The 12,681-nt window shown below is 49.1% G+C and overlaps 1 protein-coding gene and 1 long non-coding RNA gene across 5 annotated transcripts in view; one reads left to right on the forward strand and one right to left on the reverse strand.

The window, feature by feature from the left end:
- The window catches only part of Wdr62 (WD repeat domain 62), a 40,427-nt gene extending 39,100 nt beyond the window's left edge, over positions 1 to 1,327 (reverse strand). For all 4 annotated transcript variants that reach the window (XM_029479685.1, XM_021166570.2, XM_021166569.2 and 1 more), the window contains exon 1: positions 1,133 to 1,327. In XM_029479685.1, coding sequence (XP_029335545.1) covers positions 1,133 to 1,312 — 180 coding nt within the window. In that variant the 5' untranslated portion in view covers positions 1,313 to 1,327. The remainder of the gene's footprint in view (positions 1 to 1,132) is intronic.
- LOC110297734 lies at positions 1,071 to 11,262 on the forward strand. The gene is made up of 3 exons (XR_002378320.1): positions 1,071 to 1,457; positions 1,586 to 1,684; positions 10,566 to 11,262. It is a non-coding gene; the product is annotated as an uncharacterized LOC110297734 (long non-coding RNA).
- Positions 11,263 to 12,681: the final 1,419 nt, after the last annotated feature.

Raw genomic sequence — 12,681 nt, forward strand, 5'->3', positions numbered from 1 at the left:
ACATGAGACTTTAGCTTGCCTCATTTATGACTCCATTCTCCCAGGTCCCACTGCCTCTAGACTAGTAGCCAATAGCTCGTAGGTAAAAGCCCTTGGGGCCAAAGCTGACACTGGGAGAATGAACTCTCAAAAGTTGACCTCAGCCAGTCTGGTCTACACAGCCACTTCCAGGTCAGCCAAGGCTACACGGAGAAACCTTGACCAAAAAAAAAAAAAAAAAAAAAAAAAAAAAAGTTTTACTAATAGCATTCCTTCTACCTAAAGTCATTTCTTTCTGTGACTCAAATTTTGTGGAACTGTTTTGTACACCCTGCTCCTCAGGCAGCAGTGCTAAGAATTTCACATTCTCCATAATTTTAAGCCGTAAATAGATAAAAATCAGTTCTAGTGAAGGAACAGGAAAGAAATCAGGAACAGAAAAAGGAAGGAAGACCAAGAAATGTTAGGCAAATAAGCCAAGCAAGCACTCCGGAGGCAGAAAGGTAGATCTCAGAGCTCAAAGCCAGCCTCCTGGAGGTCTACAGAATGAATTCCAGGTCAGTCAAAAGAAATCCTGGCTCGAAAGGAAAAAACAAACAACAAAAACAAAAAACCCACAACAATATCAATATAACAACAACAACAAATCCAGGGGAAGGTTAACCAGACAGGGGCCTGGAAGAGCACACCTTACCCCAAGGCGCTACAGAGGAGGCGTGGCAAAAGCCAACTGGCCAGCCTCTCGCTCAGACTCGGGTACAGCGCTCTGGTGGCTGCAGTGGTCCCCAGTCCTATTCCAATAAAAATCAATGACACACTGGAATGAAATGGATAAGTGTCTTAGGTCACTGAACAGTAAAGTGAGACTAGAAATGATTTGTAAATGCAAAACCATTTCCCGGGAGTTAGAACTAAAATAAAGCAATGTGCCAACTCTTAAGTGGAGCCAGAAAGATGGGCGGCACGAAACCCTGAAGCCAGCAGGAACGCAGGGGGAGCCTCTGCCAAGGGGGCGGGGCTTCCGGACCGGGCGGGCCAGGGAAGCCGCCTGAGGGAGCGAATAAAGAAGCGATGGGAGGGACCGAGGCCCCGAGGCGGGACCAAGGTGGCAGAGAAGCCCGGAGTTGGGTAAACAGGACGACCAGCCTCTCACCCGGTTCTGCACAGTGTCCTCGGGAGCCGCCGCGAGTCGCGTCCGCCGCCGGAGGCAGAGCGGTGGGGCAGGAGGCGGGGAGGACTGGTTTCTCCGCGCCGGAACTCCCGCCATGACAGAGGACAGCTTTTCTATCGTGTCACTCCGCGTATAACCTCCGGCCGCTAAGGCAGCCATCATGCTGTCGGAGACCAGCGTCCGTTACGCTTCTTAACAGCCGCCTGTAGCCAGCACCCACTCGAATAGCGAATGGCCGCGGGAAAGCCGGCGCCGCCGCCCATTGGACGCAGCCGGCACCCCGGCTGGCCAATCACAAAGCTTCCGGGTAGGCTCATTTGACCAATGGGAGATAAGAGGCGGGGCTAAAGGAGGGTGGGGCCACGGCCTGTCTATTTCACTGCTTACTGAGGCTGGCCGGGTTTCCCTACTAACCTGTGCTTTCTCTATTCATAGACACACAGCTTTTAACTTTGATGGAGCTAAGACCTCATCCTGTCTTTTGCCACAGTCCCGGGAAGTTATTCAAGCTGTACCAGTCTCACGGATATAGGGGTAGGGTGAAGCCAAAGAGCCGTGGGCTTGGGGTCGGGAACAACACCGCCCTACTCTTGCCTATGCAAATAGTGAGGATTAGGATTGCGAAGATTGTAGCCAGCTGCTCTCCGTCCCCGTGATTGGGGCGTAGCCGCGGTAGCACGAGGAACATTTTTGTACGCATGCGCCCTCAGTTTCCCCCGTCACGTGTTGCAGTGTTGCTCTTCCCTGGGATGACGTGAGGCGGATGGATTGCACGGGGACCCGGACAGGGTTCGGCCCAGACTCAAGTGTTATTGCTGACTGGGCAGGACTGGCCAGGGTAGGACAGCTACACATAAGTACATTAGGGCTCCAACACTTCGGGGCGCCTGGGCAGGGACAATTGGCCTGGGAGATTCGACAAGTGAGCGCAAACATGGGGCGTGGCCCTGGGAGGGGCCGGGTTGGTCCAGCTTTGAGTCTTGGGAGTTACTGCTATGAAGCTGTAGATAGTTCATTGCTACCTTAGGAGCGGAACGGGTGAGAGGGATGTGCACACACATCATTCTCCCTGTTCATCTCCTGGCTTATTTTTCTCTTTAAATGGTTTTCTGGGGCATCACAGGTTGAGGTATGCAACGTTGTCTCCACCACTAGAATGTCAGCCCCTCTCTGAAGCCAACAAATTTTATCTCATTTCCTGTTATTCCTACGTTGCTAGACTAGTGCCTAACACATACTATTGTCCATCAAATGTTTTGTTGGAAGGGTTTGATTTTTAGCCCAGAAGTCTGGGGTTTGGGAAGCGTTGCACAAACCGCTTAAAAACCGATCTCAGTTAAATAGGACTGGTTTATTGAACACCCCCCCCCAAAAAAAAAACAAAACCCAACAACAACAACAAAAACTGACTGATCACCCAGACTCGGAGCTGTAAGCTCCAACCTTGAACATTTCCGGGGCCAGTTTATATAGGGGGAAAGACATAATGATCTGATAAGTAGGTGCAGGGAGAGCTGCAGTGTGGTTGGCCTTTTCTTAAGTTTTTAGTAGTTAAGACATAACAGTTCAAGGTTGGTGAGATGGCTTAATGGTTAAGAGCACTGACTGCTTTTCCATAGGTCCTGAGTTTGATTCCCAGCAACCACATGGTGGCCCACAACCATCTGTAATGGGATCAGATGCCCTCTTCTGGTGTGTCTGAAGACAGTAATAGTGTGTATATATATATATATATATATATATACACATACAAAAAAAAAAAGACATAACAGTTCAGACTGACCTCTATTTTGATGGGTCCTGAGTGAAGACTGCAGTTGGGGAATTTCTAAGAAGGAGGAGGAGAAAGAGAGAAGAAGGGGAAGCCTCAGAATACATGGTCAATTTGTTCTTGCTCTGAGCCAAACTATTTTTCTGTGTCTACAGTCAAATTGCTTTTATGTCAGCAATATGAACAAGATGGCTGGCATGCATGAAACAAGAGTTACAGCTAAGGAGGCTGGAGAGATGGCTCAGTGGTTAAGAGCACTGACTGCTCTTCCAGAGGTCCTGAGTTCAATTCCCAGCAGCCATATGGTGGCTCACAACTACCTGTAATGAGATCTGATGCCCTCTTCTGGTGTGTCTGAAGACAACTACAGTGTACTTAGATATAATAAAAAGAAAGAAAGAGTTACAGCTAAGCTAGCAGGCTTCATCAAGTCCATGTCTCCCAACTCTCCTTTGAGGGACTCTTGTGCAGGGTAGAGAGAGTCAGTGAATTCCTTTAGATACATTTTTTTTGACACTGGCTGTCCTGTTGTATCACACGTGTAATCCGAGCACATGAAGGCAGGAGTTCAAGGTCATCCTCAGCTCCAGTCTGAGGTGGAAACTTAAGGGTTCTTTGGAAAGTCAGTTGGATGGTGTTTTGCTGGGGCCAACACTTGCAGGAACGTTTCCTTACCGTGGACACAGGTGTGAAAGGCTAAGGCAGACTCATGAAGGACTGTTTCACTGAGGCACACACAGGAGAGAGGATGTTCTGCTAAAGCAAGTACGTGAAAAGTCACATGATGAAGGATGCTTTGCCAACAAAATGCACATATTGGTCCACTTTACGTTGCAGAGTTGAGCTGAATTTGCTGGAACTCCAACAGATATACCAAATGTACTGAAATGTACCAAAAAACTCCTGGTGGTATACTGCAGTTTCTTGCCTCTTCCTCGGACTGCAGAGTGATGTCAGCCGAGACAGACACACGTGCTGAGGCAAGGCGCATGGAGGACACGTGATGTTTGGAGGGTATAAATAGGACTCCACAGAGTGACAGAGATAGAGCTTGGCTTGCTGGTACAGCTAGCTGTGCAGTGCTTATGGGTCTCTCATTTCCTCTGATCTTCACTTCCCTGGGAGAGGCACAGCCAAGAACCTGGTGTTCCTGTCAGTCCCTCCTGCTGGCTCAGGCTGAGGCTGAGGCCTGGCTGTCTCTGCTAGGTCCTGTCACCCCTGTTGCTAACCCGACTCTACCGAACCGGACTGCTGGTATGTCCAGGAAGTGTTTGTGAGTGGATTGAGCTGCTGCTGCTGACCTGTGAACTGAACTGCCAATTTCCAGTTAACACAGATGGAAGTTGCTCCAAAAAACCTTTTGAAACAGGTCCACTTCCCCTGTATGCTTTCTTTCCCACTACCTCTGGTGGGTGGTGGGCTACAAGGAAGGCTAAAGCATTTAAGAACCGTCATTAAAAATAAGATTTAAAAAATTAAAGTTACACCAGTCAATTAGAGACTAGCTTGAGCAACAAGTCTCCCTATTTCAAGCCAAAATGAAAACTAGTTGTGGTAGTTCACAGAGGCCTCCACCTGTGCAGGAGGATCAGTAGTTGAAGTAGTTGAAGAGTTATAGGCCAGACTGGGCTATGCGAGAGACTGTCTCAAAAACCAAAGACTTTAATAAGTAGCATAGTGGCACACAGAGGTCCTAGCAAATCTTGTTCCTCTACGCTGAATCTTTTCTTTATTGAGACAGGGTATCACTATAGATCTGGCTATCCTGGAACTCACAGAAACAGATCTTCCTGCCTGTGCCTCAAGTGTGTTCGGATTAAAGGTGTGTTTTGTTCCACCATACCCAGCTTATGACAGATCTTTTAGACGGGTGGCTAGGCATATTGTTACTCGCCTGCAGACAGATCGGAAGCTCGAGGCCCTCCTCAGCTGTGTAGCAAGTTCTAGACCAGTATGGACGACCTGAGACTGTCTCAAAACCAAAACCAAACAAAAAGCAAAATTGCACAGGTGAAAAGTGGAACACTGAAGAGCTGAACACCTAAACAGGGAGCATCAGCAATCCTTCCTGTCAGTAACCAACCCATCCTTTAGTTTGTCCTTCAAAACACTCCCTGCCAGAGACACGCGCAGCTAAAACCGAGAAGACCTCGGCTGTACAGTTATAATTGCAAATGGAAAAACCTCAACCGAATGATTAGGAAATCGAGGGCAGAGGAAAGCACCTGGCAAACTACCCATCACCTCCTCGTCCCCAGAATCTCATCACCTCCTAACTAGGCATAGCCCGTGCCTAGCTTCCAGCTGTAACACACGCAGAGCATTTCAGTACTGCCTGGAACGTAATAGCAGTGAGGAAAATGGCAACAGCTGCGTGCAGCAGCCAGATGACATCATAAAATTCAGGGTGCTTTGTTTTGTCTTGCTTGTATGTTTTCAGATAAAGTCTTATGTAGCCTGGAGTGACCTTGAACTCATGAAATTAAAATTAACTTTAAGGCCGGGTAGTGGTGGCACTTGGGAGGCAGAGGCAGGCGGATTTCTGAGTTCAAGGCCAGCTTGGTCTACAAAGTGAGTTCCAGGACAGCCAGGGCTACACAGAGAAACCCTGTCTCAAAAAAAAAACAAAAAACAAAAAACAACAAAAAAAAACAAAACAAAAACAAAAAACACACAAAAAAACTCAAGGGCTAGAGACATGGCTCAGCAGTTAAGGGCATTGTGTGCTCTTCCAAAGGACCAGTGTTCAATTTCCAGGACACACACATGGCAGCTCACAACTGTAACTCCAGCTCAAAGGGATCTGACACCCTCACACCAATGCACATAAAATAAAATTAAGTAAGTATATATTGGCTGGCCTGTAACCCCAGCACTAGGGGTGCAGAGGTGGGGAGATTTTGAAGTCAAGGTCAGCTTGGTCTACAGAGTAAGCTCTGGGAAAGCCAGGGCTACACAGAGAAACCCTGACTAGAAAAATACCAAAAAAAAAAAAATTATGATTACATGCCAGGGATGTGCATATGGTACTGATGCTAGCAGAGGCCTGACAAGGACACTGGGTGTCCTGGAGCTTGAGGAGGTGGCCGGAAGCTGTGTATGACATGAGTGCTGGGAACTGAACTCTGGTCCTTTGCACGACTGGTACAAGCCTAGTGCGAGCCCAGAGACCCGAGTTCAGTCCTTGGATCCACAGTGGAAGAAAAGAACTGTCTCCTGGAAGTTGCCCTCTGACTTTCATACATGTGCACATGTATGATATGTGCCTGTCCCCCTGCGTTCCTTTCCCCAACATTAATAATACTAAAACAAACAAATTCTTTAAAAAGGAAAGAGGAGCCAGGTGTGGTAGCACACACCCTTAATTAATCCCAGCACTCAGGAGGCAGGGGCAAGTGGATCTCTGTGGGTTCAAGGCCAGCCTCATCTACAGACTGAGTTCCAGGGCAGCCAGGGCTACCTAGAGAGACCCTGACTCAACTACTACTGTCATCACCACCCCAAAAAAGACTGGAAAAAATACTACCCAAAGAGGTTCAAAAGCAGGCCTGGTGCCAAGAAGCACAGGAAATGAAACACAGTGAGAAAGGGCTTCTGGGAAGTAAGTTGGAAGCCTGCCTGGGAGCCAAAAAGAATATTCATGAGTCCTTCTTAGGTCCCTTTGGGATTTGTCCCAGGGGTGTACTGATAAGGAGTTACATCCTCTTAACAGGCACAAAGTCCTGAACTCACGGTGGCTTAAGCAAGTTATGAAGTCCATGGAACCAGCAACATGAAGTTACACCATAGTCACAAATGCCCCAAGCTCTGGCTTACTACAGCCCAGGTATAGGCCTTGCTTATGCTATGTGCTGTGTAGGTCTTCGGTATTCCAGCTCTTCAGTATTTTAGTTGGCGACTCAGCTTGGAGGAGCTGTCCCGACTTGGAGCATTTGGTCTTTCAAGGGGAGCAAAGGTAGATCTGTGTGGCTTAGCAGTTAAGAGCCTTGTCTGCTCTGCCAAAGGGCCTGCCTTTGGAAGACACCTACAGAGTGGCTCCTGGGAAATGTTATGTGCAGGAGTAGCCCATAATACTGTTAACTCGTGTTCTTCAGGCACAGCAATTACGTGTAGTAAGTGGCTCACCGATGGAGTGGGGATGCATGCCCTTCATGTAGGGCGAGGCAGCAAAGGTTCTGAACAGTGCGACTCACCACAGGATTTTGCTTTGCTTTAAGATTTATTTTTAATTCTTTATGTGTGTTATATATGCATGTGATGGCAGATATCTAGGGAAATGGAGACATTCGATCGTCCTGGAGTTAGAGGTGCCTGTGAGCCTCCTGAGGGGGGTACTGGGAACCAGACCTGGACTCATTTCCTCTGTAGAAACAGTGTGCTCTCTTGCCTGTTGAACCATGTCTCCAGCACCCTTATGTTTCTCTTGTATGAAGCAAGAGCAGAGGTGGGCATACCAGCACTGGGGTAGCATCTCCAGCATCATCCACGATGAGGGGTCCTCTCCTGCTCAGTCAATTTTAGCCTGTGGCTCCAGGATGGCTATCGGTGCCCTAGCTCCCATGCCCTTGGCATTCCTGAGAGGGAGGAAACACAAAAAAGGTCTCAACTCTAAACTGAGCCAGCTCTCTTTACCAGGCCTTCCTAAGAACCCCATTCACTGGTCGCTTTGTCATTATTGGTCCCCAACAACTGCAAAAGAGGTCAGGGTGGGGGTCTTCTAGCTATACACTTAACCACCCAGAAGAAATGGCTAGTTATGTTAATAAAGCCTTTAGAGGATGCTGTTCTGTCCTCTCAATGTGACCAGCCAGGCTAACATACGTGATGGAAAGGTGAACACTTGTCCAGTTAATGTAGGTGTCTGGAGGGAGGGCCCAGCATCATAAATGCTGCTACCTAGAGGAATACAAGAGAAAAAAAAACAGACCTAGTTGTAGAAAGGTTTTTGTTATGCTAATCATTTTTCTTCTTTGTTCTTTGAACCATTCTGATTCTGCTGGAGTATCCTGTCTCAGTTCTGTATCCTACACTACAGGAAAGAGTACATTGGCCAGAACATGGTTGTGTGACTCACCTGGGGTAGATGCTAATGACCTCAAAATTGGACTTCTGTTAGGAAGGAAAAAAAGGGTAGCTATTGGAGTAGTCCGCTAGCAGGCTCTGTTCAGGGAGGGAAGGGGCGTTGCTTCAGTAGGTCTCGTACCTGTGTCCAGGAAGCATGGGGCTAGTGAGGACATTTGGCTCCCAGATGGAGGCTGAAGGGACTGCGACATTCAGACTCCCTGGCTGTGTGCCTGGAGTTCTGTTGTGTGTGTACCACAGTGTCTCTGAGTCAGCCCTTTCGTCCCTTTTACCCATAGTCCCTGCTCTGTGCAGCTTTTGTAAGGGAAGTCTTGTCCCGTCATCTCTCTGTCCCACCGACTTCCTCACTTTTAGTCTTTTTAGGTTTTCACATTTCCCTCCCATAGTTCTTCTGGTTGGTTGATGTAGTTTTTTCAGACAGGGACTCTATATAACCCATACTGGCCTGTAACTTGCTGTGTAGCTCAGGTTAGCTTCAAGCCTGCAATCCTCCTGCTTTTGCCTTCCGCATTCTGGAATTACAGCCGTATGTCACCACACCCCACCTCCTTATATTTCTTTGTGTAAATATAAGCAAACTAGAATGCACATCCTTATTTCCCTTTGATATTTTAGTATTACTTTTTAAAATGTATGTATGTGTTAGTGTGTATATGCCACATGTGTGCTTGTGCCCACAGAGGGCAAAAGAGGACATAGAATCCCCTGGAACCAGAGTTATAGGCAGGTGTGAGCCACCTGACGTGGGTGCTGGGAACTGAACTCCAGTCCTCTGCAAGAGCAGCAAATGCTCCAACCATCCCTACACACACACACACACACACACACACACACACACACACGCATGCACACACACCAGGCACAGTTCTGATTGTTGTTTCTTGATTTAAGACAGGATCTCATTATGTAGCCCTGTCTGATCTGAAACTTGTTATATGAAACAAGCTGACCGCCAACTCACAGAAATCTGCTTCCCGCCTGCTGAGGTTAAAGGTGTGCACCACTACCACCTACTAGTTTTCCATTTCTAGTGTCATTTCTCTTCTATCTGCCATTATTTAATGCTTAAAATTGATCCATTTGAAGAAAAACATTAAAGAAATGTGTGTGGAAAGCCTTGTGAAGATCTTTGTAGATGAGTGCTTGTGTAAATGATCTTGTGCTGGGTAGCAAACTACCTCCATTTCTACTGATAAACATTTAATGCCTCAGAGTTTGTGGCAGCTGCCGGAGGATGAACCTGCCAGGACTCAGTCGTGTGGAAAGCAGGAGGCTGAGCGCATAGTCCTCTTGCCTCAGCCTCCTACATGCTGGGATCACAGGAGCGCCACCAAACCCACGCTAACACTACAGAAACCAATACAGTAACCATTCTTAGAAATATTGGTCTCCCTTTCTCTCAATTTGTGTGTGTGTGTGTGTGTGTTGCTGTGGGCGTGGGCTTAAGACCCCCACCCTAGCTGCCTGGAAGTCAGTTTTCCAATAAAGCCCTGCAGATGAAGATGTAGAACTCTCAGCTCCTCCTGCACCATGTCTGCCTGGATGCTGCCATGCTCCTGTGTTGATGACAATGGACTGAACCTCTGACTCTGTATGCCAGCCTCTATTAAATGTTGTTTATGAGTTGCCTTGGTCATGGTGTCTCTATACAGCAGTAAAATCCTAACTAAGACACTCAGTTTCCTTAATGCTGGGCTTATGTGTTCCACCATGTCCAGCTGTAGGTGGATGTTTCTTGGATGCGTATGTGAGTGTGCATGCACATATACACACAGATTATATTGTGGAAGAATCCCTGTTGTATAGATAAGAAGGAAGTGTTTTTCCTTGGCTTCAGACTCTCATATCCTATATATCAAATTTTATAAACTTCTCCCTCAAAGTCATGCACAAGAACAGAATTGGAGGCTGGCAGTGGACAGCCATGGTAGAACCCAGCTGGAAGAAGGAGGAATCAAGTTGGGATGAGAGGAGCAGGGGAGATGATTGATAATGGAGCCCCCAAAATAGGATGTGCGCATTGGAGAGCCAGCCTGGGTGGGAGGCATGAACCCGGAGCCATGCCCAGGGCCCTTGGGTATGAATATCCTCAGGTCAGGGCATATGGGGAACTGTAGCACGTATTCGCCATGTTGCAAGTTCCCCTGAAGGATGGTCCAGGCTGTAGGCCTGTCTGCAGCACATGGGCAGTGAGCACTGGGTGTCCAGCTGCCCCTAGTACTTGAGCAAGTGAGCATTCCACACCCTCCTGCTTCCAGGGGTGATGGGGAGTTCACTCCCTGCAGCCTGATGCAGTATCCTCCACCGTCTCCAGGGCATCAACTGACAAGGTAAGGAGGTCCCTGCAGAGGCTGATCCCAGCCTTCTCCACTAGGGAATAACCATAGAATCTGGGCTCCAGCCCCCACCCACCAAGGCAAGCCCTTCTTCGATTCTGCCCCTCAGTCTTCCCCTCTAAGGGAGGTCCCTGTAGAAGCTGACCCCAGTCCTTAACACCCAGAGGAATGCCCCTGGGAGTACTTCTCTGATGTTCTAACCCCTCCCTTCCATCCTGTCTTCCAGAACCAAGAACCAGGAACACCAAGAAGCCCGAGGCACTACCATTTCCTCCTGGACAGGAAGTTTCCCCTTAGCCCCTGGAGCCCAGCCACACAGCCTCTGGCTCAGTATATTTCGCGGTGCTGGGACCTCTATCTCTGGGGAGACCCTGAGGCAGCAGCCGCCATTGTCCTTCCTACTTGCTTCCACAGTGCCAGGGCTTGGAGCCCCTGACCAGCACCAAGCTACTCTTGGGGTGCCGAAACAGCAAGTTCACAGGTTCAGAGACACCAAGAGCAGCACCGGGCACAGCTGTGAGCTTTGGAACAGCTGGTGTGGCAGCTGCACTGGGAGAGCCTGCTGGCCTGTGCACACAAGCGTCCATTGTACTGTCTGAGAACCTCTGGGACTGGCAACCAGGACACTGGCTCCACCTGCAGGGTCTCTGCTTTAAACCAGGGTCCAGTGTTAAAGAGCCTTCAGTATCTGTGGGGGTGTAGGAGTGGGCTTGCAGCAGAGGGCTTGCCTATAAGAGCCAAACCACCCCCCTTCCCCGAGTTCCATCCAGCACCCGCCAACCACAATAGGCCTGTAATCCTACCAAGAGGAAGGCAGGGGCAAGAGAATGACAGCAAGTTCAAGGCTAGCTTAGGCTATTTGCAACCGTGTCACAACCGAGCAGGCCTGCTGACACCTGCTGTGGGTGACACAGCCTCCAACCATGGCTACCTTTGAGTTCATGTCTGCTTGAGAAGAAGGTGAGCTAGTAAACCAAATCACTCCGAACCAATAAAGACTGAAGGAGAGTGGTTGACAGCAGTGTGTCTGTGGCACGTGGGTGGAGACGGAGCCTGTCTGGAGGGCACTTGGGCCAGGGTAAGAACAACTCAGCAGAGCTCCTACCATCTGGGCCATCACAGTGGGGACGGCTGGACTGCCCTAGAGAACACCTAGGGGGGTGGGTACAATTTTTATAAAGAGCAAAGATGTCACTGAAAAGGTACTTACGGGTAAAATACTAAGCAGGAAGGGAGGGAACCATCCAGGTGTCTGTGGGAAGAGTTCCTAGGCGGAAGGGACGGTGAGGATGTGGTACAGATGTAGTGAAGTGAACTAAGTGGATCCTAAGGGAAGGTGAAGATGGAGAGGTGACAGGCAAGGTCATGTAGGGACATGGTGGGCTATGGTGGACCACACTGGAGAGAGTGTGTGTGAGGAGGAAGAGGAAGAGGAGGAGGTGGAGGAGGAAGCGATTGTAATTGGTTCTTGCTATGTTGCCCAGGTTGGCTCTGCATCCAAGGCCTCTGCCTTCAGCGTCCTAAGTGCCAGGGTTGTAGGCCTGTACCATACCTACTGACACTGGCTATTGCCGGGGTTGGTGTCAGGCAAGCAAATGTATCTGAGTCCAGCAAGGTCCAGAGGCAGAGCTTGTTATTACAGCACCAGTTCAGCCAGGCTGAGGACACAGAGAGAGAATAGACGAGGCTGAGGCTGGTCCAGGCAGGGAGAGGCAGGATAAAATTCTGGAACTATCTCGAAGAGGGGATTCCCAGTCTGCCCATTAGAAGGAAGAGGTGGAAGGCCCAAGCCACGGTGATTTGGGGTGTAACAGGTAAGGCCAGGCAGGTGTGAGCTAGAAGTGATACATATTTTTAGAGATGGCACCCAGAGACCGCTGGGCACCCCTCTACACTACCGCAACCACGACGCTTGGTTCAAGTATCACCACCATCCTTGAGCAGGTGGCTAACCTTTCTGTCCTGGGTGATGAGGGTAAGAGTGAAGAGAAAAATGTGGCCCTCCCCTTACGTGGGACGTGGGATGAGCATAGAAGGAGTAGGACTGAGATTTTACAAAGGGCTGACACTGTACCAGACTCACCACTGCTAAACACGACCTGGTTTGCTAAGTGGAGGAAAACACCCGTTCCCACCCATGTCTTTTTAGTCCTCCTGTCTACCTCACCCTGTTCCAATTCTATGCTTGTCACATCCTTCCAGGGGACTATCTCCCCTTCCTCTGGAGATCCTGAGTGTCTAGCCCCTTCCCGTGGCCTCCAGCGTCTGCCTCAGCGCTCTGTCTCCCAGCTTCTCCTCCCCCGTGTCTTGTCACTGCGCATGCTCCGCCAGCGCCCCTCCTT

This window comes from Mus caroli, chromosome 7 (assembly GCF_900094665.2).
Source record: "Mus caroli chromosome 7, CAROLI_EIJ_v1.1, whole genome shotgun sequence".
Lineage (NCBI taxonomy): Eukaryota > Metazoa > Chordata > Mammalia > Rodentia > Muridae > Mus > Mus caroli.